General features: G+C 56.2%; 2 protein-coding genes across 17 annotated transcripts in view; one reads left to right on the top strand and one right to left on the bottom strand.

Annotated features, from left to right (window-relative positions):
- TOP1MT (DNA topoisomerase I mitochondrial) overlaps positions 1 to 6,814 on the top strand; it is a 35,917-nt gene extending 29,103 nt beyond the window's left edge. For 6 of the 10 annotated variants that reach the window (XM_070632125.1, XM_070632126.1, XM_008542886.2 and 3 more), the window contains 2 exons: positions 3,003 to 3,152; positions 3,624 to 6,814. In XM_070632125.1, coding sequence (XP_070488226.1) covers positions 3,003 to 3,152; positions 3,624 to 3,726 — 253 coding nt within the window. In that variant the 3' untranslated portion in view covers positions 3,727 to 6,814. Of the gene's footprint in view, positions 1 to 202; positions 1,029 to 3,002; positions 3,153 to 3,623 lie in introns of all 10 variants that reach the window. The other 4 variants (XR_011543537.1, XR_011543535.1, XR_011543538.1 and 1 more) reach the window with 1 other exon arrangement.
- A 2,710-nt stretch (positions 6,815 to 9,524) lies between these two features.
- On the bottom strand, positions 9,525 to 17,163 carry ZNF696 (zinc finger protein 696). 7 transcript variants are annotated; one of them, XM_070632174.1, is made up of 3 exons: positions 16,661 to 17,163; positions 14,586 to 14,689; positions 9,525 to 11,320 (listed from the first exon to the last, which is right to left on the bottom strand). In XM_070632174.1, exons 2-3 carry the CDS (start codon positions 14,599 to 14,601, stop codon positions 10,224 to 10,226), a joined length of 1,113 nt encoding a protein of 370 aa, XP_070488275.1. In that variant the 5' UTR covers positions 14,602 to 14,689; positions 16,661 to 17,163; the 3' UTR covers positions 9,525 to 10,223. The 7 variants fall into 7 exon arrangements, with proteins under 7 accessions (XP_070488275.1, XP_070488274.1, XP_008541109.2 ...); XM_070632173.1 differs by having other exon boundaries at positions 14,586 to 14,686; XM_008542887.2 differs by having other exon boundaries at positions 14,586 to 14,686; positions 16,487 to 17,098.
- Between the last annotated feature and the right edge of the window lie 10,071 nt (positions 17,164 to 27,234).

The raw sequence follows: 27,234 nt of genomic DNA, 5'->3' as shown, positions 1-27,234 counted from the left end.
TAACCCTCCCGCCAGCTGCAAGGCAAGGCTGCTGTGTCCACTGTCGCTTTTTCTTGTACCTTTTCTGGTTGGGATGATCCATCTAGCATTTATAAAATTACAAGCATTTAACGTATTATATCTGTTTTTTACTAAACATCCCGACGCAATAGCCACAAAATACGAAGCCATTACCACACCCCCCGTTTCTTTCTTGCTGCAGGTTTCCTCAGCCCCTGGCAGTTCTCGACTTGTCAGGCTTAAGCGTACAGGGCAGCTGCCGAGAGGATCCCAGCTGGGATGGGCCCAAGCAGCCGTCTCTAGAACTCCGTTCCGGATCCAGCCTTTTTTTCTCCCACTGGGAGGGGAGAGCGATGCAAACTTTTAACATTTTTGGCCCATCCAAAGCTCACTCTTGGGAATTTGGGACCCTTTCTCCCACCTGGAGGAGAACAGAAACCCGAGGCCTGAGCTGGGCTGTCGTTTTTCCCTCTCTTTAGCCACTGTGGCCCAAAGCAGCCCGAGGGTGTGAGCCCACCCTCCTGGGGTTGGAGCTGTCGTTTCCAGATTCCTCAGGGAGCTTTGACTCTCAGAGCAGACAGCAGCCCAGCTGCCGTTTCATCACGGATGACTCCATGGACACCCAGGCCTCCTTCCTTGTCAGACGAGCCTCTTGCCATGGCTCCGCCAGTCAGTGCCAGCGAGTCACACTTTGACACGAACTGAACCCCAGACCACTTCTGGGTTCAGGGATTCCGCAGGACTCACCGGGCTCGGCAGTCACAGCCGTGGCTTAGTGGAGCGAAAGGGCACAGAGAGCGCCAGCAGACGGAGGCAGCGCACGAGCCCGTGGTGTCACACAGGGCGGGTGCCATTTCTCTTACCAGCAAGCTGTGACGACACGTGTGAAATGTCCACCAGAGAAGCTTATTGGAGACTTGGTGCCCGGGGCTGTCACGGGGGCTGGTCACCTAGGCTGCCTCTGCCCAGCACATCCCTAACTTCCAGACCCCGGCGAGGAGAGCGGGAGCGCAGCGCAGAGCATGTTTGTATGCGCACGTCAGGCTCAGTGAGCCACCTCAGTGGGGGCCATGGGACCCCCGAGATCCAGCCTTGGAAGCAGGCCTGTCCGAGGACGGGCGGGCCTGCTGTGTGAACTCTCCTCCACACTGTGCGCAAGGAGTACAGCTGATGTTTTCTGATCTTGTGTCCTGCAGCCTGCTGACCTCATTTACTAGCGCTAGTAGTTTTTTAGCGGAGTCTGTAGGATTTTTAAGATCATGTTATCTGCAAATAGAGATAGTTTACTCCTTCTTTTCCAGTTGGATGCTGTTTCTTTTCCTTGCCTGATTGCTTTGGCTGGACTCTCCAGCACGGTGTCGAGTACTAGTGACATGAGTGGACAGCCCCGTCTTCTTCCTGCTTCTAGGCCAGAGCTTCGCTCTCCGCACCGAGGACCGTGGCAGCCGCAGCCTTTCTTAGACGCCCTGCATCTGTGGGGGCGTTTGCTCTCTCCCTAGGCCGTCAGGTGTGGGTTTTCGTGGAAGGGTGTTGGGTTTTGTCAGATGCTTTCTCTGCGTCTGTGGAGACGACCATGTTTTATCTCCCTGTTGAGGGGGTCTGTCGCATGAGCTGATCTTCAGGTGTCCAGCCGTCCTTGCATCCCTGGGATAAATCCTGTTTGATCATTCTGTAGAATCTTTTTTATATATTGCTGAATTTGGTTTGATTGTGTTGAGGATTTTTGCTTCTGTGTGTAAAAAGGATAATGGTGTGTGGTTTCTTGTGACGTCTTTGGTTTTAGTGTGAGGGTAACGCTGGTCTCAGAGTGAGGTGGGACGGGTTCCCTCCTCTTCCCTTCTGTGGAAGTGTGTGAAGAATTGGTGGTACTCTTCTTTAAATGCATGGTAGAGTTCCCTGGTGACGTCCTCTGGCCCTGGGCTGTCCCCGTGGGAGGTGATCGATCGCTGTACTTGTTAGAGGCTTGTGCACGTTTTCCATTCTTCTTGCGTCCGTTTTGGTGGTTTGTGTCCTGGTTCTTTGTTCACTTCACGGGGTCGTCTGGTTTGTGGGCACGCGGTTGTTCAGAGCCCCCTCGCCATCCCTCTCCAGCGATGTGTCCCTTTATTCCCAATGGCTGTGGTTCTAGGCGTGCGAACGTTTCCTCATTGTGACAAGTGTCCTTGGCTGCAGAGGGGCATTTTTAACACGGGGGCTGTGTGTAAGAAATGTCAAGTGATCAGACCGTGGAGTATTCATAATAATGAAAAATAAGGCTGTCATCCACGCTGACCTCCAGTTCCCCCGGGGTGGCTGGGGACTTTCTGTGTCTTCCGGAAAGCCCGGACGTGTGCATGCCCGTCGTCCTCCCTCCCCCGCCCCCCTTTTCCCCATAAGTCGCACCCACTGTTTGTACATTGGTGTCCGTGTGCGCCCGGCAGCTGTGTCAGAGCAGCACCCGGACCTGTGGCTCACGCGTCTCGGCGGCTCCGGGATGAGTGCTTGCTGTTCAGGCTGCCCCGCGGTTGGCCGGCTCGGCCTTTGGCGGCAGCACTCCCTCTTGGTCGTGAGTCATTCCGCACGTGTCCAGGTGGATTTGAAGTGTGCACTCCTGGGAGAAGGGCAGGGGTTAAACTTCATGGCACTGGTGGCCTCATGGCCGTCGGCAGGTTGCCCGCCCCCACCCTGCCTGGGCATCGTCTTACCCAGAGTCCTGGGTGAGGCGTGTGGGGAGGGGAAGAGGGTGCCTGTCTGGAGAAACCTGCTTTTCTGTAAAAAGGTGGGAGTGAGGGCTCAGCGTTTTTCTGAACGGGAAAGGCTCTCTCATACTGGTTGTCACCCTTTGCCCCTTTTCCCATGTCTGTCGTGGTTCACATTTCCACAGAGCTCCCCTCTCCCGCCTCCTTTCTGCTGAGGGAGGGCTGTCTGTTGTAATGCAGGCCTCCCCGGGGCCCGGCCCACACCCAGGGAGTGCGTGGGCAGGTGCCCCCGTGGGGACCTGCAGCCCGTCCTTCTCTTGCCAGCTTCCTGGAGAAGAGGGAGAGGCTGCTGGAGAAGCTGGAGGAGCAGCTCATGAGACTGAGCACACAGGCCACGGACAAGGAGGAGAGCAAGCAGGTGGCCCTGGGCACGTCCAAGCTCAACTACCTGGACCCCCGGATCAGCGTCGCCTGGTGCGCGGGCCCCAGCTTGCTGTGCCCACTCACATCCTTGAGGAGGGGCCCGGGTTCCCCAAGTGGCCCCTGTGGTCAGCACAGGTCCTTCCTGTGGTGGGACCTGCCTGACTGGTGTGTCTCTGATGCCCAGTCCTGTGTCATTAGTCCTTCCTCCCTGAGAGCTTCGGGACAGTGTAAGGCCGGGTAGTGACAAGTAGCTGGCGTGGGATGATGACCCCGAGTCAGGTGCCTGCACCCACCCAGCCACGAGGAGCTCAGCCTGCCCACTGGGAGTGGAAGTGCCGGGGTTGCCTTGTGCCCCGTGAGCATTCCCTGAGCACCCCACTTGCCCTTCTGGGTCCCTTTGCACTCTCGGAGGCCTCCCTGACGCCCTGGCAGTGGCCGTGACCAGGAGGAGCAGGTCTGGGAGCCGAGGCGTCCCGGCCTCCATCCCGCTGTGTCCTGAGACCCCTGGTCTGCTCTCCGCAGGTGTAAGCGTTTCGGGGTGCCCGTGGAGAGGATCTACAACAAGACGCAGAGGGAGAGGTTCGCCTGGGCCCTCGACATGGCGGGCGAAGACTTTGAGTTCTAAACGAGCATCCTCGTGCCTCACTGGAGTTTATTATTATTTTTTCACTATTAAAGCAATCTTGGGGAATTTTGTACAATGAAATGTTTTGCTGCAGGTGTTTGTGGTGTCATTATACAGAAGGTCGCTGACACTCACGTGCCCTGTCCTTTGAAGTGTGTCTGCTCCCCCAGCTGCCGTCCCCTGGCCGTGGCAGCCGCTTTCTCTCTCAGGGCTCCTGCACAGAGCCACGGACAAGAGCTGGGCTGTGGCCACGTGCCTGTCTCTAGAACCCGCTAACAGTGCGCGGGGCTGCTGGGGCTGGTTGAGGGGGTCCCTGACTCCCGTGAGAGGAGGCCTGGGTACCCCCACCCGCACGCACTGTCGCAGCCCTGGGCGGGGACCCCTCAGACACGCTGTCCTCTCCCCCTGAGCAGATGGGCCAGTGGGGCCCTGAGTGCCTGTCTTCCCCCCAGAGGGCTGCTTGTGTGCCCACGGCCAGGCTCTCCCTCCGGGCTCCAACCTGGCGGCAGGAAGGTGTGGCCTGATGGGGTGGATGGAGTCGTTGTGTCCTCGAGTGAGAAGTGGCAACAGATGGGGCCATCCCAAGAGTGCAGGCAAGGACATCGCCTTCAGAGGACCTGTGCTGGCAGGGAGGGGGTGTGGCAGCTGTGCCCTGGGGCACCCCCGGACAGAGCCACAGGGGCCGGTGGAAGTCACTCAGTAAAGGTCTCAGGTAGGTGCGCGGCGCCAGGTGGCCAGGACAAGCAGGCCTGGCTGAGGATGGACTGGGACCATCATGGCCGTGCAGGGTGGGCAGGACGTCCCTGCTGCAGCTGGGGTCTCTGCGAGGTGGGCACGGGGGGGGAGGTGTTTTAAAACTCTATTTTGGGGGCAGATAATCTTTCTTTTTAGTTTCCAGGTCTGTGGCTCAAGAGGCAGCTCACGCACATCCAGACAGGACGGGCAGGAGATGATGGCTTTGAGGCCGACGTGGCCACTGGCCGAGGCTCTGGAGCGCCTTGCGCAGAGGACCCCTGCTGTGCGTGCGGAGGAGAGTCAGTGACTGGCTGCACAGCGGACCGTAGGAGAGTAAAACCAGTCAGACAGCTGCGGCGCCTCCCATCAAGAGACGGGCCGTTTGTCCCCCGGCCCGGGCTTCCTTTTGCTGTCGCTGTGCGTGTCCCTCTCGGCTGTCTGTCGTGTAGCTGTTCCCTGCCTACTGGGTCCTACTCACTCCTTGTCGGTCCCCCTCATTTTGGAGATCTTCTTTAGCAGCCTCATGAAAAGGAATGAAGAACAAGTTGGTGAGTTTGCGCACGTGAAAAGGCTGTTTCAGAACCATCACACTTGATAACCTGAACCCGCGTCGGCCTTCAGGTGCGAGTTATCCTCACCCCTCGTCAGTGCGCTGCCGGGCGTCCTGGCTGTCGCCCTGCTGCTGAGGCCCGGCCTGGGGGCCTGTGTGCCACCTCTGTCCCTGTGAGGTCCCGCTCCTCAGGCCCCGCGCGCCCCGCAGAGGGTGGTAGTGGGCGCTTCTACTCCGGTGCCGCGCCTCTCAGTGTGGGGGAAGCAGTGAAATTATTCCTCTGATAATTTCACTCCCACCACGCTCTGTTTTCTTTCTTTCCCCCGGAACTCCTCTTAGTCTTAATCTTTCTATCTTATCTCCTTGTCTTTTTTTTCTTTTAAAAAGGTTTTCTCAACTTTACTTCTCAACTTTCTCACTAATTTGTTTTTAATTCCCACCATCACATTTAATCTCTAAGAGTTCGTTCGTTCTTTTGAATTGTTCCTTTAGAAACACTATTCTGTTCTTTTTTAATGGGTACAGTTCCTTTTAGTCCCTGAGGTTGCCACACATCCTTGTTCACACTTCCCGCTCGTCCCGTGCCGCCTGCTTCCGCCGAGTGTCCCTTTCCTTCCTGGGCGGACTCGGCCTCCACCTGCCCTCTGCACTCGCCCACCATGGCCCTGAGGTGCAGGGTCCTCCCTGTCGTCGTGTTTGAACTGGGGTGCCACCCACTCGGGCTTGCTGCGATCACGGACATGTTTGGATGGTTTCTGCCATCTTACTCTTTGGTTATTTGCCCAGTTATTTCCAGGTTTTTCTTTTTTCCTGCTTATTTTTTAATTGATAGAAGTTTTTGTTCATTTTAAATGATTACATTTTTGTTTTTCTACTGGATTGGAAATATATGCACTGTTTATATTTAGTAATTAACATTAAACTATAGTATGCATATTTAACTTGTCAAAGTCTAAAATTAAAGTCTTACCCCTTGACAACAATAACAGGATCTTGGGCCATTTAAATTGTCTTCTTTGTTTTTTTTTGTGTGTGAAGAAGATTGAGCTAACATCTGTTGCCCGTCTTCCTCAGTACACAGTCGGATATCGTAGTTGTAGGTCCTTCTAGTTCTGCTGTGCGGGACGCCACCTCAGCATGGCTGGATGAACTGTGTGGTCTGTGCCCAGGATCTGAACCGGCGAACCCTGGGCCGCTGAAGCAGAGTGCATGAACTTAACCACTCGGCCATGGGCCAAGCCCCTAAATCCTCTTCTAACGCCCATGCTCTTCTTGTCCAGTATTTTAGGTGACGTTACTCTTTCATACATAGAAGGTTTGGATTACATTCATATTTATCATTTGGTTTGCTTACATTCCATTTTCTAACTAAGACCATCATTCTGAAAGCATTTTCCTTCTTTTTGCAGTACAGACTTTGGATGTTCTTGTAGCGAAAGTTCCTTAGTGATAAACTGAGATTTATGTATAAATAAATGTTTGTTTTCACCTCATCTATGAAAACTAATTTTGCTGGGCATCCAGGTGTAGGCCGCCAGGTCCTGTGTGCACGCTGAAGACACTCACCGCGGCCTTGTCTCTGCGGCTGACTCCAGAAGTCTCTGACGGTGCAACTCTAGTTCCTTTGTTGGAGATCTGGCCCTGCTCTCTTTCAGGATCTTTGTCTTGCTGGTCTGCTTCAGTTGTCTTGTATCTAGGTGTGGATCTCTCTTCATTTATGCAGCTTCATATACATTGTACTTCCCGGATCTGTGAATTTATGTTTTTCATTAAATAAAGAAAAGCCTTGCTGGAACACTGTAAGTGGGATCCAAAGAAATTCAGTCCTGTAGAGCGCAGAATTGTGACGATGATGGAACGAGCCTGTAGAGACGCCAGCCGGAGGCTAAGCAAGTTGGCTGTGGGCCCTGCAGTCAGGCCGACAGAGCACAGCCTCAGCGCAGGTGGGCAGCTGTGCGTCCGGCCCAAGTGCTGACGGGGGTGACTCCGGGACGAGGACGGCTGGGACTTCCGGGATACTGAGAACAGTGTCAGTGTGCTCGCCTTTAACTGATGTTTTGTCAGCCTGACTGTGGGGAGACTGAGCCAGGGGAGAAGTAGGGATGCGGACACGCCTCATCTCCACACGGGGTTGGCTGGCTTCCCCGCCTGGCCCTCCATCCTCAGCCCTGCAGAAAATCTGAGCCTTGGCCCTGGTGGAGGACAGGGACTGGGCGGGCTAGGGGAGCCATCTGCCCAGCAGGTTGGAATTGGGATAACTGGGGCGGGTGTCAGTGCGGGTTTCACTGTTTCCTCCCTTCTCTCCCGGGCTCCCTTCAGATCCACGGCAGACCTTCCTGTTGGATCTTCCAGCCCTTACCACGTGCTTTCTGCTCTCTGTCTCCTTGTCTGTGTGCTACTCTGGATCGCCCTGGGCGTCTTCCATGCACCAGCGCTTTCTTCAGCACGCTCTGCTCAGCTCTTTAACCCGCCCGCTGAGTTCTATTTCAACAATTACATTTCTCATTCCTACAAGTTCTCCTCTAAAATCCCTGCCTCTTCATTCCTGATAGTGTCCTATTGCTTTCTCTTCGCTGTGACTGTCTTATTTCTTTAAACACTTCATGCGTAACTGTCAGTGCCTGCGCCTTTGTGGCTTGTATGACTGTTTGCTGTCGGCGTTGATCCTCATTCAGTGGGACTCACCTTCCTGTGTGCCTGCTGACCTCCGCGAGCTCTCTGCTTGACCTTATGAGCAGGAGCACCACGGCTCTGAGGACAGAAACTTTGCTCCAAAGAGGGACTGCTTTGGCTTCCCCTGGGACCTGGGAGCAGCACGAACCTGGGACCCTTCAGCACATCTGAGGGTCTTGGCTCAGCATGGGCGTCCCAGGCTCAGTTTCCCACCGCACCATTGGTGCAAGAGCCAGCAGCCCAGTAGCCGTGGTGCCACTGAATCCACTCTGCCCCTACAGGCTGCACAGCCCTGCAGCCTAAGCTCACATCTGTGTGTGTGTGTGTGTGTGTGTGTGTGTGTGTGTGTGTGTAAGATTTGCCCTGAGCTAACATCTATTGCCAGTCTTCCTCTCTTTTGTGTGTGGGTCGCTGCCTCAGCATGGCTGACAGGTGGTGTAGGTTCATGCCTGGGACCAAACCCCCAAACCTGGGCCGCCAAAGCAGAGCACACCAAAGTTAACCACTACACCCTGGCCCCCTAAGCTCACATCTTAAAAGAAATAGGTGCCAATAAGAGCCCTAGAATTGTGCTACTATTTTGGAAGTCCAGCCAGCTCCAGGACCCAGAATAATTCAGTCGGTAGTTATGCTAGAGCAGACAACTGCCATGGAGTGGCACCAAACCACAGCCGGACCAGGGCAGATCTGGATCAGGAGCCGGACCCCAGGACTTACACCAGGTGACTGCTCAGATTTGTTCATTACAGTCGACTTTCAGTAACGTGACCTCACTGAATTCATCATGGCAGAGTTTAACAATAGGCACCAAAATATTTTCCCCAACAAAGACAGCTCTCTCTCCCTATCTGGCAAGTAACATTTGCAGTCATGTGTCATGTGGCGACAGCAACATGTTCTCAGAAATATGGTGGTAGGCGATTTCATTGTGTAACCATCACAGAGTCCACTCCCGCAAACCTAGATGGCACAGCGCACCACACACCTAGGCTCTCTGGCACTAACTGTACGGGGCCACAGTCGTGTATGTGGTCTGTTGCTGACCCAAACGGCGTTCTGCGGCGTGTGACTGTATGCGTGTCCACAACACTGTCGAATTGTCATGTGCGATTTCAGATCAAGTAGTGAGCTCACTTAGACCATTGTTTTCTATTATTACACTTTGTCTTGGATCACCAACTACAAAATCGCAAGGTCCTATAAGCACATTTCTTACACCCTTTCACATTCCTCTCGTGTGCCCCAGCCTTTGCTTTGTACACATTTAATCCATGTGTTGATTAAATCTTTGAAGAACCAGCTCAGGAGTCACCCTGGGAGCTCCTCCCGGTTTCGTCCCCTGCGCCAGGCTTCCTGTCTGCTGCTCTCCCGCGCTGCCCACTCCCTGTATATGCTTATGTTACTGGACTTTTCCTGGGGTGTCCGTTCCAGTGAGAGCTGTGCGTCTGTCTCACCCTCAGCCCGTAGGGTCCTCGAGGGCAGATACCATGGTGGATTTGCTTCCCATAGAACAGCTGAGGGCTTAGGAAGCATTTGTTGAAAGTGCAAGTATCTTAAGCTTCCTTTTCTTGTACTGCCTGCATGAGGCTGAGCAGAGTTCTGCACGCTGCACACTGAAATGCTGTAAAAACAAGTGGATCGAGGTCATCGCCTCCTTGTGGCCAGGCCTCATGGTCTCTCCTTCGTGCCTCTTCCATAACACTCCCCAGCATATTGCACTTGCTGCTCTGTTGTGGGGCGCACAGTCTGTATCCAGGGCTGTGCTACAGCCGTTCTGGCTACAAGGAGCTCACACGTTGATGGAGACTCAGACATAAACATACAGCTTTGACACAAGGTAGAAAGTGACTCTTGCCTTTTAAAAAGTGCTACGGAACTAAAAGACATACAACAGGTACATGGATAAATCTCAAAAACATTAAGTAGAGGGAAAGAAATCAGACATAAAAGATTACAATGTTCTATTTATACAAGGTTCTAGAACAAGCAAAACTTTAGTGATAGAAATGAACTCACTGGTTGCCTCTGAGGATGAGGGGGTCGACTTGAAGGAGGCATAAAGGAACTTGCTGGGATGATGGAAATAGTCTCCATCTTCATAGTGTGGTAGTTATAAAGGTCAAAACGGGTTATATTTGTCAAAACTCATAAAACCAAACACTTAAGATCTATGCATTTCACCATATGTAAATTACACCTCAGGAAAAACAGTGCTATGAAAGTGAAACAATTCATTTCAGTGGACACGTCACCATCGATCCCCTCCCTTCCTCTGGGAAAACCTCCATTCCCATCGACACAGCTGGCCTTCCCTGAGACGCCCTTCTCTTCCGACTGCCCCCAGGCAAGGTGGCAGCAGACAGACAGGCTGAAGCCTTCCGCCTGGGCAAGACTAAGCCAACAAGACAGCTTTATTGTCCTCACTGCACGTGGAACGAAGCACACAAACCTCTTGGCGTGGGCAAGCTTTCACGGGTGTCACCCCCGCCCCCTCCAGTCTCGTCGGCACGTTGTCCCTGCTCCACCACCCCTCCCAGGTTCACTCGGGGCCGTGAACCCGCTGGTGCTGGATCAGGTGAAAGCTCAGGCGGAAGGCGCGCCCACACTCCGTGCAGCGGAAAGGCTTCTCGCCGGTGTGGATCCTCTGGTGCCGGAAGAAGCCGGACAGGGCCCGGAAGGCGCGCCCACACTCGCTGCACTCATAGGGCTTCTCCCCAGTGTGGATGCGCCGGTGCTCGCTGAGGAAGGAGCTTCGGCTGAAGGCGCGCCCGCACTCCTGGCACGCGTAGGGCTTCTCGCCGGTGTGCACCCTCTGGTGCTGAATGAGGTTGGAGCTCTGGCTGAAGGCTTTCCCACATTCTTTACATTCATAGGGGTTCTCTCCATGGTGAATTCTCTGGTGCCGAACGACATTGGAACTGTGAATGAAGGTTTTCCCACATTCGCTGCACTCATACAGTCTCTCTCCAGTGTGGATTCTCCGGTGCTTAACAGCGTCTGACCGCTGACTGAAGGACTTGCCACATTCAGGACATTCGTAAGGTCTTTCTCCCGTATGGATTCTCTGATGCCTAATAAGGTTGAAGCTCTGGCTGAAGGCTTTCCCACACTCCTTGCAAACGTACGGCTTCTCCCCGTTGTGAATTCGCTGGTGCCTGACGACATGTGAGCTGTGGATAAAAGCTTTCCCACAGTCGCTGCATTCGTAGGGTTTCTCCCCAGAGTGAATGCTCTGATGCTTCACCACATCCGAATAGCATTTGAAGCCCCTGTCGCAAGTGCTGCATCGATAAGGCCGCCCTTTCCAGCTTCCTCTCCCATCCATTGCAGCGCCTGCATTCAGGGTGACTTCGGACCCAGACACAGTGCTCCCGTGGCCGTTCTGCCCTGCAGCTTTCTCATAAACAGCCAGTCCCCGAGGGGGATCTCCGGGCTTCTCTCCAGCTTCCTCAATCCCACAAAGGTCCCGAAGCCCCAGTGCCCGGGGAGGCCCCTGAAGCAGTCCTGGCACACTCTCTCCATGGCTTTCCCCTTCTCCTAACATCACTGGCTTTGGTGCCAACCCTGTGCTCTCAGCCCCTTGCTCAGCAGCACAGCTGGAAGCATGGCCACCACTGGATGCCTGTGCCAGAAAAGCTGGAAAAGAGGGTCAGGGATGTATGACTTTAGACATAAGAAAACTCTTGAACAACATACAGTTGTATGTGAACTTGAGACGGCACTGCCACCTGTGGAGATGACGGAAGTGATGGTAACAAAGGCAGTGGGCAGCAGACACCTGTCATTTTGCTTGTCCCAATCCAGCCCAGTTCTCCTCCCCGTTCCTAACTGCTGTGGTTACAGGAACAGACAAGGGGCCGGAGGACGGCTCAGCAGGGTGCCTCCCTGCCCCTGACCTTAGTCCACCTGTGTCAGGAGTGAAGGAGGCAGAAACCAGGCTGAGTGCTGCCTGCTCTGCCATGTGGCCTGGAAAGCAATGAAAGTTGGTCGGCAGCAAAGCAGAGCAGAATGAAACTGAAGCAGAGGTCCGGGAGGCGTAGGGACAAGGGTGCCCTGATGGCACAGCCTGTTTCTCCAAGCCAGGACTCCCTGAGACAACCCTGTATCCTTGACAATTCCCCCAATCCACCAACTCAAAGGACTCTGTTCTATGCAAGTAAGAGAATCCTTTCTCAGCGAGAAATGAGCACCCAGAGTAAGCGGCCAGCAGCCTGTGAGAAGGACGATGGAGCTGGTGGGGCCCTCCCGGTCCTGACTGTTGGGCAGTGAGGCATCTGGTTAAACTAGTCCCGTTGGCTCATGGGAACACACCATGTGCCCACCTAGTCAGAAGCTTTCTGGATGTGGGAGCATGATAGTGGGATCTCAGAATGCTGGGTACTGACTGTGGCCTTCACAGGGTCCTCCTGTGCCAGGTGCTGCAGGGGCGCCTGGGGAGCTGAGACAGGGACGCCTACTCACGAGGGGGCTCAGGAGGACAGGACCACCAGGACAAGCACAGCAACCAAGTTAAGAGAAAACTTTTCCACCCACAGGCAATAACCTGAGCCACTGAACCGAACCAGTTAAGTCCTCAGCCGCTCCCCTCTCGAGGACTTGAACTGCGGATGTCATAACGACACCTATGGCTGGGCTGGGGGGCAAGGATGCTCTTCCCAGGCGGGTGGCATCCACAGAGCTTTCCCACTGATTCCCTAACAAGGGGGCTGTTCAGTTGAGCAACTGGAGGTAGGGAGAGGCCGCAAGCAAGGGCTAAGAAACAGAAGGCCCCCGGGGGTGGCCAGCCCTGGCCTTGTGGTTTGGTGGACCTGGAAGTTCAAGAAAGTGACTCAGAGGCACTTATGAAGAAAAAGTTATTCAGAGTTAAGACAAGGAGGGCCACATCCTCTCCTGCTGGTTCTGCCGGGTCAGGCTTCCGGTCCTGTGAACTGCTTGCCTCCTGAGGCCGGGCCAGGTGCCCCAGGCAGCCCTGTGTAGGTGTCCTCCCGTGCCAGCCTCCGAGGGGCCCTGAAGGGCCCTAAGCATGGAGCACTGGTTTTCATCTGGGGCGACGTTGTCTCCAGGGCACTTCTGTCCGGAAACTCTGAGGTCACCATGGGAGGGGGTGCTCCTGGCACTCAGTGGTTAGGTAGAGGCCGGGTAGGCTGTGGAACATCCTAGAATGCACAGGATGCCCTACAACAAAGAATCTTCCATCCCAAGATGTCCACAGTGCCGAGGCTGAGAAACCCTGATGGGGAGGAGTCCTCCTACAAGCAGAAGCTGGGGCTGCCAGGCCTTCTCATGAAGAAACTCGCTCCCCCAGCAAAGGTGCCAGTCACCAAACATGCCAGTGAGATCCAACGGCCCCCTATGTCACTCCACCCACATCTCTCCTTCAGGCTGTTATAGCTGGTGGTACAAACTCGGGGCCGGCAACCCAGACATGGGGTTTTCTCTTTATTCCTTTCAAAATGGGTGGTTTTGTTGTGAGTGACCTGCTCTTCCTCCGCCACTCTGTATGTTGGCATTTGCTACAATTATTATTTAGTCCAAAATTGCAGGACTGTGCAGAACCCCATCTGGACAGGATTGAGGTTGGACACGGGAGGGAGAGGCATGGCCTGGAGTCCCAGGCATGAAGGGCAGCTCCATGGCAGTGCCCCTGAGGGATGAGCATGTGTGCGTGGACACGGGGGTTCCTGAATTCAGGGGGATCAGGTGCAGGTGTGCAGGGGGTGTGTGTTTGTTCTGGGCAGCCGTGGTTATGTTGTGCCCAGGCCCCAACTGCTGAGTGGAAACCATCAGAGAGTGTGGTGGGGAAAGGCTCGAGGCAATCATGTGTCTTTGCTAAGGGAAGATGGCATTGTTGTTAGCACTGGTTATATAATGTCATAATAGCAACAACAGTAAATGGAATATGAGTCCTCAGCTTTGACAGCCCTCAAATGTGGCCTTAACTCTTCAGTACAGAGTGGGATGGGAGCCGGAAAGGGAGATGGCCGATGGGCGGGACGCTAGCCAGGTTTTCATCCATCAGACTCTTCCTGGTCACCTACTCTGAGCCCAGGACCACTGACATAGCTGGGCCCCGGGAAGCAGAGCCAAGAATTAACGAAACTGAGGGTGAAGGAGTTAAAATCACCCTGGATTAGGGGGAAACTGTGCTTTGTACCCTCAAGGTTAACATGGGAAACAAAATAGCCAAGGTTCCTGAGCCCGCCTTGCAGAACAGCAGGAGGACGCTGATAGAGAGGAACTTGCTGACAGCCCCCTGCCTGCCTAAGCACCTTACAGGAACATCGAGGAGCTGAAATGACTGACTGTAAACTTCAGAGGTCAAAGACTAAAATCCACTATGCGTGACGCGTAGAAGAGACAGCCGTCCCTGTGCGGAGCACTCTTAGAACTTCAGCCCCAAGGGCACATGCTCCCCCTCCTTCCACCTAAGACCCCAATAAAAACCCTTGCTTGTAGCTTTTTGGGAATTCGGGATTACAGCACGAGCCACCCGTTCTCCCTGCTCAGCGCTTTGCAATAAAATTCCTACTTTCTTCCACTGAACCCGGCGTCAGAGACTGCCTTGCTGCATGATGGGAGAGCGAGCTCACTTGCGGTTCGATATCATTAGTGTTCTTGTTCTCAGAAGTCTCCAGGCAAGGGGACCAGAGGAGTGGGGTGCAGAGTGTGCCAGGAGAGCAGAGGAAGGAAGCAGGGAGAGGTGAGGCCAGCGGGCAGTGCGAGGAGGAGGGCTGTGAGGGGAAAGGAAGTGGGATGGGGCTGTGCCGCCCGAGGCCAGCGGTGTCCCTCTGCAGCCGGCAGACTGACTTGGGGAGCCCGATTCCTCAGCTGTCCCCTAGGACCTCCCTAGCCCCAGGACAGTCCCCCCGCGGCCCCTCTGGACCTGGCTGCCAGGCCTCACCTGTGCATGTGTCCATCAAGGTGGCCTCTGTGGGTTCTGGAGACGCAAGCCTGGGGACCCTCCTCCGCAGCACCTAGCAGAAACACCAGGTGTGGGAACACCTGCTTGGGTACCAGAGAAGAAAGGGGAGAAAATGACAGAGAGTGACGGCAAGGTCAGAATGCCTTCAGAGAAGCGAGGGTCAGAGCCCCCCTGGGGACGCCAAAGGAGCCACGTCCCCCACTGGGCCCGCTGCTGTCACTAGGAATCAAGGTCCTGACTCAACAGAGACCCTGGAAACTAGTGTTCTGTGGGAACCCTGTGCAGGCCATGTGGGCTCCCTGCAGCCCTGCTCCCCAAAGTTCAGAGCAAAGGTGGGTGTGGCAGCATCTGCCAGCTGCCTGCTGCCATCTCAGCTCCACGAATGAGGACGAGCCCAGCCCCTTCAATCAGCTTCAGATGTCTGGGGAAATAGCTATGCTTTTAAAACTTTCCTGATAATTATAAAGATTTGAATATAAAGTATGAAACCAAAAAACCAAGAAAAATTAATTGAATGGTGTCATTTTGGATTGAGGAATGATTTTGCTAAGCTTGACACCAAAGGTAAAGTTGGACAGATTTAACCACCTGAGAAAATTTCATGTAAAAAGCAAACAAATGAAAAAAACTCCAACAACAGGAGGAATATTTGCAACCCAGATCGACATTCATATCCTTAACACATAAAGACTACTACATATTCACGAGAAAGCATGAACACTCGGTAAAGTCATGAACTGGTAATCCGAAAAAGAAAAAAAAACAGTGGCCAATAATATTTTTTAATATAAGCCCCATATTTGCAACTAAGAAATGTAATTTATTTTTATTTTTATTTTTTTGAAGATTGGCACCTGAGCTAACTCTGTTACCAATCTTTTCTTCTTCTTCTTCTTCTCCTTCTCCCCAAAGCCACCCAGTATAGTTGTATATTCCACTTGTGCCTCTGGTTGTGCTATATGGGACACCCCCTCAGCGGGGTCTGATGAGCGGTGCTAGGTCCACACCCAGGATCCAAACCGGCAAAACCCCAGGGCGCCGAAGCAGAGTGCGCCAACTTAACCACTTGGCGACAGGGCTGGTCCCAAAAAATGTAATTTAAAACGTCACGTTTTATTCTGAAAGTAGCAAAGACTTAAAAACGGTAGCACCTTAGGAACCAGAAAGGGAAGACAGGCAGGCTCCTGGGAGGGGAAGCAATGTCACGTGGCAGGCGGGGAATTCAAGATCTACAAAGGCCTTCATCACACCGGGCTTCGCTTCCAGAACCTACCCGGCCCTGAAATCAGGGACGTCCACAACGACTGACCTATAGGGATACTTCCTATATGACCTACAGGGATAAAGTGATTTCAAGTAAAGAACAAGAAGGTTTACCCATGCTAGTAGCCGGGACAAAGTGACCCCCTCACAGCCGTCACAACGGTCAGGGGAGGTTCTCAGTCCACCTGTCCCTGAGGCCATCAAATGGTCAGGGGTCCCCGAGGCCGTCACAATGGTCAGGGAGGCTGTCCCCGAGGCCATCGTAGTGGTCAAGGGAGGCTGTCCCCAGGGCTGTCACACTGGTCACCACAATGCTCAGGAGCCCCTGAGACCGTCACAACGGTTGGGGGTCCCTGAAGCTGTCACACTGGTCAGGGGAGGCTATCCCCGAGAATGTCACAATGGTCAGGGAGGCTGTGCCCAAGACCATCTCAACGGTCAGGGAGCCTGTCCCTGGCCGGGGCCTTAGTGCCGCCTCTCGCGTCCTCTCCGCACAGCGGACGTGCAGCTCCCGCAGCGAGACCCCAGGACGGACACGCAGTCCCGCGCCCGGGCCTTAGTTTTCCGCTGGGGCTCGGCCCCCGCGACGGCCGCCCGCCCAGCCCGCAACCGCTCACCTGCCGCCCCGCCGCCCGCCGGAAGCGCCGTCGTCCCCCCAACCCGCGGCGCGGGCACTTCCGGCGACGCTCTAGGGCCCCGGAGGACCGTGCGCTCGGCTGCCCTGGAGGCCGTGGGGCAGACCCTGCTGGCCCGGCCGTGGCCGCTTTGCTGTTCTAAAGGCGATTCCCTACCTCCGTGTGCGAGGGCCTTGGCCCAGCCATCTTCATGTCAGCCCGCCCCCGCGGGCCCTCCAGGGCCCCGACCTCTGCGGGCACCGCCCCGGGCGGGGCTCCCGGGTCTCTCCTCTGTCCCCTCCGGGCTCCATCGCCTCCCGCCGGGTCCAGAGATAGGGTCAGGGATGTCAGTCTGGGTTTGGTGACCGAGCTGACTGCGGAAAGAACGAATGAATGAACGAATGCAGGCAGTACTCATGGAGAAAGGCGGGGGCTCCGTGGGGGAAGGAGGCAGGCAGAAAAGCTCGGGAGCGCGGGATCGGGTGGGGACATGTCAGGAAACCTCCCCCGTGGAGAAGAGCCAGAGAAAAGGCGCCAGGGGAGGGACCCTCAGACCGCCCGCCAGGCGGCAGAGCCCGCCGCTTGCTGTTCCCCAGCATGTGGATTCCCCTCGCTAAGCCCAAAGGCACCGCAGCCCCCTCCTCCTGGAGTGTTCCCGCTGCAGCAGCCAACACACGTATGACCGACTCTGCCCTCATGACACATTTTCTCCTCCCAGCTGCAGGGACCCCACCTCTCCCAGTTTCCCTCACTAGTAGTTTTCAGTGACCACACACTTACAGGCTTAAAACAACCTGCATTTATGATCTCACAGTGTATTTGGTTGCAGAGTCTGGGGACAGCCTAGCCACGTCCCAGGCGAGTCTCTCCGAGGACTAGGGGCTCGCCTGAGGGCTCCACAGGGAAGCATCTGCTCCTAAGCCTGCGCAGTCGTTGGCAAGACCCAGTTCCTGGGGCAGGAGTTCTCTGGGGTCTGACGCCCGTAGGGTGGGGGTGCAGGTTTCCCACGGGCACTGCAACCTTGGGTTTCTCTGCAGAATGGATGCCCCCACGTTTACCTGCGGCTGAAATACCATTACGGCATCTGCCACAGACCTGTGTCCTGGGGCTTGGGTTATGAGTGGCATGTCCCCAAGGCATCATTCAGTTGTGTCTCCATGCTCTAGGCACTTTCCTGTCAGTGACACTTGCAGTCTCTCCTCAACCTCCTGATTCTGACATGCTTCAGGAAACCCAAGCCCAGAGAGCCCCTTGAAACATCCCCCTGCTCCCTGACAATGTCCCTTGACATCTGACTTTTACAGATGTCTCTTGTTCTGGGCCACCCCCCATCCCGCTCCGAGTTCTCAGCCCACTCACCAAACAGAAGCACAGATGGTGAGGGGCCCCCGATGCTGGGCTGGGCCATCGATGGTGGCCATGGAGGAGGCTGGCTCTCCAAAAGCCGGGAGCTCCATTCTGTCCGCTGTGCCCAGAACACACCATGCGTGGATGGCAGCAGGTCTTACCTTGATAAGCCTAGCGCTGGCTCCTCACCTCCACCCACCTCTCCAGCCTCACCTCTTCCTCCAACTGTGGGGCCAGCTGTCATTCCCTGAACACACCAGGCTCGCTCTCGCCTCTCTCTGAGCCTCTGCTCATTCCATTCCCCTGCCTGGAAAGCCCCACCTGTTCCTTCCACAATCTCGTCCCCTTTCCTTTTAGCTGGACACAGGTCATGCATGTCCAGCTGCAACACTGCAATGATGTGTCCTCAGGGTGTCACATATGAAGGTACATGGTGTCCATCGGCCCTTCACTGGCTGGTGATAATTCCGATCATGTAGTCGAGGTGTTGTCTGCTTTTTCCACTGTATGGCTGCTATTTCTGCCCTTGCAATGAATAAACCATCTCCAGGGAGGTAAGAGAGGCTGAGGAGCGGATCCACACTAAGGAATCCTGAGGGCATATGGCAACTAAAGGCAAGATATGATCCCAGACTGGAGCCTGGACTGAAGGGAAAATGGATCCTGGGTTGAAGGGAAAACGTCGTGAAGAACAGTGGGACAGAGACAGAACAGGAACCTGCAGTGTGATGGGGCCAAGGGACAGAATGTATGCAAACCATTCTAAAACGGTTTGGGAAAAGAATTTGTGTTGATGTAAAAAAATTCTAAGAGTACATTTCTGCCACGTGGTGTGAACTAGTGTGATTTGTTTCTTCTTTTCTCCATTCCCCAAATTTTCTACAATATAATCTGCTTATATAATAGGAAAAATGGCTTGTCAAAAGTTTTATCAAAAAAGTGAAATCTTGGCAAACAGAAGTAAAAGCAGTCATTCATAAGCTTGTAAAAACCTGGGGAAGGGCTGCTTCATGTGTAAGCCATGGGGCAGATCACACATCGCATATCAAGCTTGTTCTCAGAGGGTGCAGCTGGAGGCCAGCAGTGACACCCTGGCCTCCATTCCCTGAGCACCTCCTTAGCCTCGAGACGTGTAGCAGAGCCCAGAAGGCTGCACGTGTTCCCACTGCCCTGGGTTCCCACCACACGTGTCAGTCTGACAACCAGGTGCCGGAAGGAGCTGTTCCGTTCAGACAGCCAGAGCGGTGGCTTTGTCACCGGGTGTGCACGGGTTTTTCTGGGGTGCACCTGAGGGGACCCCTTCCCTTGTGCATTCCAGTAACAGCACCCCTTCCTTCTGAGTGCTGTTTCTCTATTCCCTTAGGTCATTCTAGAAGCCTCTCTCCCCCAGGATGGGCCTGTGACCAGTCTCTCTTGGGGTTTCCCAGAAGCTGAAGGAGAGAGGTCTCTGTCCTCTGCAGCCCTGGGCTGAGATGGTGTCAGACCTGGGGAACACCAGGCAGCAGTTGGAGCCTGTGGCCACACAAGGACCTGCAGAGATGAGAGGTGCAGAGGTGGCAGAGAGACCTGGTGGCAGGAGAGCCAAACTCACAATGAAGGGCCTGTGGCCCCAACCACACACGGGTCTGTCCCTTCACTAATTCAGCCCCCGGGGGACGCTGCAGAGGCAGAAGCACTAACGTGTCCTACCGGCCCGCTCGCCTTCCACTGCCCCTTACTGCGAATCACCTCCTCTGCTATGAATAACCCCGAGAGGGACACTACTTTGCAGAGGAGGAAATTTGGGCTTCCAGACGAAGGAGCTCGCCCACAGAAAAGGGAAGGGACACAGCTCACTCAGTCAGGAGAAGCCAGGCTGCGCTGTGCTAACAGACATGCTCTAGTCCCTGCGCTGGAAACAGCAGAGGTCCGTGGTCATGGCCGCAGGCCGCCTCTGCTCTGTTGGTCTTCCTCAGGCCAGGCACCAGTGAAGGCCGCTGGTCGCTGTGGGCCGAGTGCAGAGAATGTGGAGAAGGCCCCGCTGGCTCCTCACTTCCCTTTGATTGCCTAGAGCCAGTCTGAGGCCCAGCCAGGTTCAGGAGAACTGGGGCGTGTCTGCCCGACCCGGGGAAGAGAGGAGAGGGCAGGACCACAGTGGACCAGCCTTTTGCCTCGTGGTGCTGCAGGCCAGGCAGCAGGAGCCCAGGTAGTCGCTGTCAGAACCGTCACCTCTTTTGGCCCAGAAATAGCTTCCAGACGCAAGAGCAGAGAGCAGAATGCAGACCACAGGCCACGTGCCACCGAAGGGGCCAAGGGTGGCCGCGTACAGGACGCCCCCCTGCTCACAGGACCACCAGGCAGTCCCTCAGCTTTCTCAGTACCTGCGCTGACGACCTTCCCGCCTCTGGCCTCCCCCAGGGTCCCCGGGTCCACCCCTCTGGAGCCTCCCTACAGCCCGCCCACCGGCCCGCCCTCCGCGGTGTGCGTCCTGAGGCTTTCTCACTGCACGCTGCATCAGCAAACCCTTGTTGACACGCCCACTGTATTATTCATTTGTAACAAATTATAAATATTATAAAACACGTGAAAATTCAAACATGTAAAAAGAATGATCTAGAAAGTAGAAAGAGAGGTTTCCGTCCGCATCCCAGGGGACTATCTCAGGTACTCTGGAGGGCTGCTCTTCCCACAAGCGACATTTCTAACACGCAAGTCCCACCTCGCTCCCGCTACGCACTGGACCGTCCAGGCTCCGTCCCGGGCCTGTGACCTGACCCTGCGCTCCGGCCCCACTACCGGAGAGGCGGCCCCTCTTCCAGACTCCACTCCGGGCCCGCGCCCTCGCCCCCGCGCCGCGTTTCAGGCTCCAGCGTGGCTCGCGGCGCTCCCTTCCCAGCTGCGGACAGGAGGCGACTGCCCGCGACCCCGCCTGGAGCCTGCCCCCTCCCCGCGCCCCGCCCCCGAGGTCCCCCCAGCCCCCCTCCAGCCCAGCGCAGGGCGAGCTGCGCAGGGGCGGGGCCCCGCGGCCCCTCCTAAAAAAGGGGTAAGAACCTGGAGAGCAAACCCGCCCGCTGTTTCGTAAAGAGCCAGGCGGTACAGATGCTTTGCGCTTATTCACCTTTTCTCATAACCCTTTAAAAATGTAGAGACCAGTGGTCGCTTGATGGCTGCCTGAAATGAGGCCAGGGGCGCTGGCCCCTTGGCAGAGCCCTGGTCTAGATGTCCGCCCGGCTGCGGTCGGGGCACCGCGGGGCCCTCAGGGGCTACATTCCTCGCCTGTGTGTCAACAGCAAGGCCGCCAGGCGTCCCAAGGAGAGAAAGGGCATGCCCGCCCTGCTCAACCCACCCGTCCAGGCCCCTGACCCTGACCCCGTCTGCACTTGTCCCACCTAGAGGCCCCAGAGGGGAGCGAAGACTGGACTGGGGGGCCCGAGGTGTGCCGACCAGCTTCAGCAGGAGGTCAGCAGCCTGCCCACCCACGCCGCCCCCCGCACGGCGCAGCGGGCGTCCCCAGCGACACCTCCACCCTCCTGCATGGCCCAGGTCCTCCGGGTGGCCGCCTCGGCTCACTCGGTGCCGTGAACCCGCTGGTGCTGGATCAGGTGCGAGCTGAGGCTGAAGGCGCGCCGGTACTCGCTGCAGAGAAAAGGCTTGTCCCCGGTGTGGACCCGCAGGTGCCGGAAGAAGCCCGACAGGGCCCGGAAGGCGCGCCCGCACTCGCTGCACGCGTGGGGCTTCTCGCGGTGTGCACCCTGCGGTGCTGCACGAGCTCGGAGCTCTGGCGGAAGGTGTGGCCGCACTCGGCTCACGCGAAGGGCTTCTCGCCGGTGCGGATTCTCCGGTACTTCACCATGTCCGACCTCCGGGCAAACGCCCTCCAGCGCTCGCCACACTCGTGCGGCTTCTCCCCGTGGGGAGGCTTCTGCTGTTCCAGGGCCTGAGCGCAGCGCGAGGAGGCTTCAGGCACAGGGCACCGCAGGGAGGACCCCGGGCTCCAGGTGAGGATGTGGCCCTGCTGACACTTGGACTGCAGCCTGTGAGACCCGACAGCGGCCCCAGCAACACTGCCCCGGCCTCCCGACCCACGGAATCTGTGCGATAACAAGTGGGCTCTTTGAGAGAGGCTTCGATGAGACGCCCTGGAGGCCCTAAGGGTGGGAAACCCACGCAGCATGGTGAGACCCAGAGGCCTCCAGGCCAGCCCTGCCCGGCATATCAGTGCTGTGGAGTCAGGGAGGCCTGACGCGAGGCCTGCTCCTGCTGTTCTGGATGCTGCGGATGCACCCAGAGGGGGACAGGGCACCACAGTGCCTGCCCTCGGGGGCTCGCGAAGAAGGGAGACAGGCGTGAGGTGCAGCAGGTCCAGACAGCGGTGTGCAGAGGGCTAGCTCAGCAGCTGAGACAAGGGAGCAGCTGACTCCTCAGGAGAGCCGCGGCTGGCACTGTCAAAGCGGGTCCTGAAGCGTGAATAGGAGTGCAGGAGAGGGCACTGCGCTGGGAGAGAGTGTGCCAGGGGTGAGGATCGGTGGGTAGGGAACGGGGCCTGGCTGCACTGACAGCCCTGGGGCCACCAGAGGGTTCCAGCTAAGGAAGGACATGACTTGAAGGTTTGGGATGGAGAGACACACGACCTCGAGAAGTAACAATGGGATCAAGTCCAACATACTCCCGTTGACAAATTATTCGGAAGTTTTGAAGTACACGTTAGACTAACTTACTGGGCTTTCATTGTCCACTATTAATTTCTTAGTAACTCTCCCTTAAAATACTTTTGTGAAAAATGAAAATGTATTTGCTTACTTAATTTTTATTCCTATAAAAAGAAAAGGCTTTTTTCTTTTTTAGAAGCAACAAGAAGCTGAACTAACCCAACAAAGTCAAGTCAGGGATGTGGCAGAGAGGCCTGAGGGATCCTTGAAAAACGAAGTGGAAACGATCAGAACAATTGATAAGAGGAGAGACGAAGGTGTGGAAGGCAGGGGAAGACAAGCAGGACACTTCCAGATGGGTCTTCTGAAGAAGAGACCAGAGGGACTGTGGGACTAAGATGTCTCCGCAACGAAGGCGTGAAGCACAGAGGGGGAATGCCTCCCAGCAGGAAAGGGAGCACCGACCACGGACACACGCTATGGTATAGCCCAAACTCACGATGCTGAGCAACAGTCAGACCCGGAGCATGCTGAGGCTGCGATCCCACTCATCTGAAGTTGAAAAGCACCAGGGCCGCAGAGAAGCTAGAATGGTGGTCACCTTGTGACAACTGAGTGGAAGGGGAGGGTCTGGAAAGTTCTGCGTCTTGACTGGGTTGGGTTTATAAGAGTAAACATATGTAAAAAGTCAAGCAGTCTACTTAAGATGTAGGAATTTTCAATATGTAAGTTATATCCTAATAAAAAAATTTAAAAATAAGACACCAACCCCAGGAAAATGTAATGTAAGCTGGCCAAGAGCAGCGCACATCTTGGTGGAGCTTTCAAGCTCCAGGACAAGGAAGGGATGAGAAGAGCTCCTCATGGTGGGAGCATGGGCAGGCTCAGCAAAGGCTGCGAGGAAAACCCCACAACCACACCCCCACTCCAAGAATTTTACACCCACCCAAGCTGTCCTTCAAGTGTACAGGCCATGCAGCATGTGCTACAGCTTTCAGGACCTTAAGAAACGCAGCTGCCTCCTGCCCATCGCCATGGTGCCCTCTCCCAGGCCAGAGCTGGGCTGGGGGTCCTGCCGGGTGGACAAGTGGACTGGGGTCCTGGGGAGAAACCTGCCTCTCCCGCCTACATGTCACTCAGTTTCATCCCAGGCAGTGCACACCACGCTGGCTGGACGCTGCCCTCTGGAGGGGCTGCCTGAAGGTCAGGTATGCAGGAGAGGGGCGGCGGCCTCACAGACACACTGCGCACAGGATGCAGTGGGAAGGCCCGGCCATGGGGTCAGGCAGACCCGGGTCAGAGGCTGGTCCCGACAGGTACTAGCTGCCTAATGGATGAACGACGTCACCTGCCTCAGACCTAAGGATGGGCTGGAGACCACATGGGGCAAATTACAGTGCCAAGAGTTCCTGCTCTGTGCCCACAAGTGGACCTGTCCTCTATTAGCTCCCCCACCATGGGGGCTGTGGGGCGCCTCCAGGCAGTGACACAGCGTTCCATCTTGGCACCCGGGGCCTGGCACACGGTGCTGAATTCCTGAGTGGGGGGGCACGTTTTGTAGAATTGGTGAGTGGACGGCTCGTCCACCGAGGGTTACAGCAAACCGCGAGTGGGGAGGAGGGGGTGGGCAGGTGGAAGGCCTCCTGGGAGAACACGGGTCACAGAATCCCGGATCTGGGTTCAAATCTTGGCTGTGGTAAGTCTTCTCTGAGCCTCGGTTTCCCGCCAGTGAATGGGGGGGCTGGAGAGAAGGTGCACAGGGGTTCTAGCACTGCTCCTGGCAGATCTGAGACCTTCACGACATGACTTCATTTTAGGGCTGAGGTTAAGCTCTGAATCAATCTGGTTAGGCAGCAAGGGCAGTAAACCACCATGCAGAGCCTGAAAGACTGAAAACCTGTGCAGACACTCCTATATCTGCTGACAAGTGATTTCTTTCCTGGGAGGAGGGGGGGTGTTCTTCTATTTTCCCGACACTTCCCAAATTTTCTTTAATGAGCATGAATGACTCTTACAATAAAAACAGACTCCCAAACGCTATCTAAGAAAAAGAACTGTTAAAACCTGTGCTCCTTGAGGACCAGACTTCAATTTTCTCTGAGATCGGGGGCCTGCCTGACCCTGCGACAAGCCAGGAGGGGACTGGGCTGAGCGGGGGATGCTGCACACTCAGTGACCAGAGATGTCAAGGTCAGGCCTGGGGCCCGAGGGCAAAGACCAGGCCTCGAGAGTGGAGTACCGTGTTCCTGGATCCCGGCCTCCGGAAGAGGAGAGCCTGGCCGTGTGCCCTCGGCAGGCGAAGAGAGAGGTGAGGTGACAGCAGGTGACAAAGCTGCCATCGGCAGGTGAAGACTTCTTGCTGGTTGGTGGACAGGTCCCGAGGAAGACACTCCCCAGCGGAGTGCGAAGGGCCGTGCCCGCGCCAAGTGCTCTCACACGGGGGAGCGGCCTCTCCCGGGGCTCTCGAATCTTTCAGCCGGCCTCCTTAAAGCGCAGAGCCGGGAGGCAGGACTTGGGCCCCAGGCCCTCAGCCGATGGCCCCAGGCTCCCGCCCCCGCGGACCGCCGGGTGGCTGAGTCGTGCGGATGGCGCAAGAGAAGGCCCGAGGGGGCCGGGCGCAGTACCGCGTCTACCGTCCGCTCCGGGCCCGGGGCCCGAGAGTCGCGCGGCCAAGCCTCTCGCCCGCCGCCTGCTCCCCTCCGACCCGGACCCGGACCCGGACCCGGACCCGGACCCAGACTGAGCCGGAAACGCGAGCGGCGACCAAAGTATGCCCCGCCCCACGCCGTCGGCACTTCCGGGCACTCTAGGAAGCTCGGAGGACCGGCTCGGGAGACCGGCCGGAGGACCAGCCTGGGGGAGCGGCCCCCGGGAGCGGCCGGGGACCAACCTGGGGGAGTGGCCTGGGGAAGCGGCCCGGGGCAGCAGACCGGGAGAGCTGCCGGGGACTAGCCCGGGGACCAGCCTAGGGGAGCGGCCCGAGGGCCCCGGAGAGCCTCGGGGCGGGCGGGCCCAGCGCGCGTGCCTGGAGCTGTCCGAGGTGCTGGCTCGGACGGGACGATGGGGCCTCTCAGAAGTTGGTGAGGAAGAGGCTCTGGAAGGGAACGAGCAGGGGAACCCGGCGTGTAGGTCCCTGAAGGCTGCAGGAAGGGCTTTGGGAAGCAAGCTAGGGCCACTATCCGACTTATGACTCTAGAAGACTTCTCTGGTCTACGGACGGGGGTGCGCGGAGGCTAGTTCTGGGTTGGAGCGGTCTAGCGGAGGATGGCGCCCGCTGGCTGGGACCGGGGTGACAACATTACCGTCCACCGCTAAGGCGAGTCCACGAACCCTGCGACCAGCTAAAGGAACTGAGTGCTTAGGAAAGAACCGCAGCGGGCAGGAGACGGACCCTGGGCGTGACAGCTACCTCCACATCCTGAGGGCCCTTGCTATGGACGAGTGCAGCGAGGCTATGACGAGCCCAGAGGGCAGAGCTGGGAAAAGCTGGAGGTGAAAGCACAGATTCCGGCCCAAGCCAGAGCTGTGCAGCAGTCCAGGTTGCCTGTCCAGGTGGTGTCTGAGAAGGGCCTGGACAACTGCCTGCGCAGGTGCATCTGCTTTGAGGGGCTGGATGAGACCAGAGATTCCCAACCTGTGCACCATTGACATCACTGGGGGTGTTGGAACTAAATCCAGATCCCCTGGCTCCACCCCAGGCCTACTGAATCTGTCTCCCCTACGGTGGGACCTGGGAGTCTGTGGTTTTCAGGAGGCTCCCAGGTGATGTAATTGGGTGGTCCCTTACTGGGTTCTCACACCCCATGAAACAAGATCCTAGAACATGCAAAGCAAGGGGCCTTGTGAGGGGCCAGTGCTTCACCTGAGTTTGCTGAGATCAGCATGAGACCTCCAGAAGCAAGGCAGAAAGACGCACGGAGCCGTTCCAAGGAAGAGATTCAGCTTGAACAAAGGGGAGGGCAGCGCTGTGAAAAATGGATGGAAATGTGTCCATTGTCTCAAAAGACACTGCAGAGAAGCCCTCCCTTGGACTTCTTGGTGGGGACTGCAGCAGCTACAGGAGAGAGTTCTCTCTCCCAACCACATTCTACTGGACTCAGCTTATGGGAAAGGCACACAACCCTTTTAGGCTCTGAGGATGGAATGGGCTCCACTTTCATTCTCCAGTCACCAGGGTGGGTTTTCCCAGTGATCTGCGCACGTACAGGCTGAGTGTTGGGATCGTTGTAATCTTTGTCAACCGGCACTGTCTGCACACGATGTCTCAGAAATTGCTCTAAGAAAACACGGACCAAGTCCAAAAAGAACATGCCCCCTTCCCAGACCACAACCCCAAGAAAATTCTCTGGCCTGCAGAGGCCCCTCTCCCACAGGCTCACTTTGGGGTGAATCCCCTGGCCGTGACTTTGGTGTAAGCGAGAAGGGGCATTTCACTTCCCTGCTGCTTCCCTGGTGAAGGCACTGGTGTTCCCAGGCATAAGATCTTTGCCTACAGGCTTTTTGCTGTGGCACTGTGTTGTGGCGTGGTAGGGTGGGGTAGGCGGCACAGTAGGGTGCCATTTATCAGATGCTAAAAGTGTTCAGTGGTGGTTATTTCCTGCATCGTGACATTCACAGGGTTCCTCTCCGGTGTGGATTATCTGATGCCTCTCCACGGGCCCTGCATCCATAGTCCCCTCCCCCACCCCAGTATGAACCCAGAAGGCTTTTCCTCTTCACTACATTCATAGGGTCTCTTTCCGTGTGAACTCCGATCCCTGGCAACCTGACCCTCTA

The sequence above is a fragment of the Equus przewalskii genome, chromosome 8, assembly GCF_037783145.1.
Source record: "Equus przewalskii isolate Varuska chromosome 8, EquPr2, whole genome shotgun sequence".
Classification (NCBI taxonomy): Eukaryota; Metazoa; Chordata; class Mammalia; order Perissodactyla; family Equidae; genus Equus; species Equus przewalskii.
The sequence above is the reverse complement of the archived record's forward strand: the minus strand, read 5'-3'. Positions and strand labels throughout refer to the sequence as shown.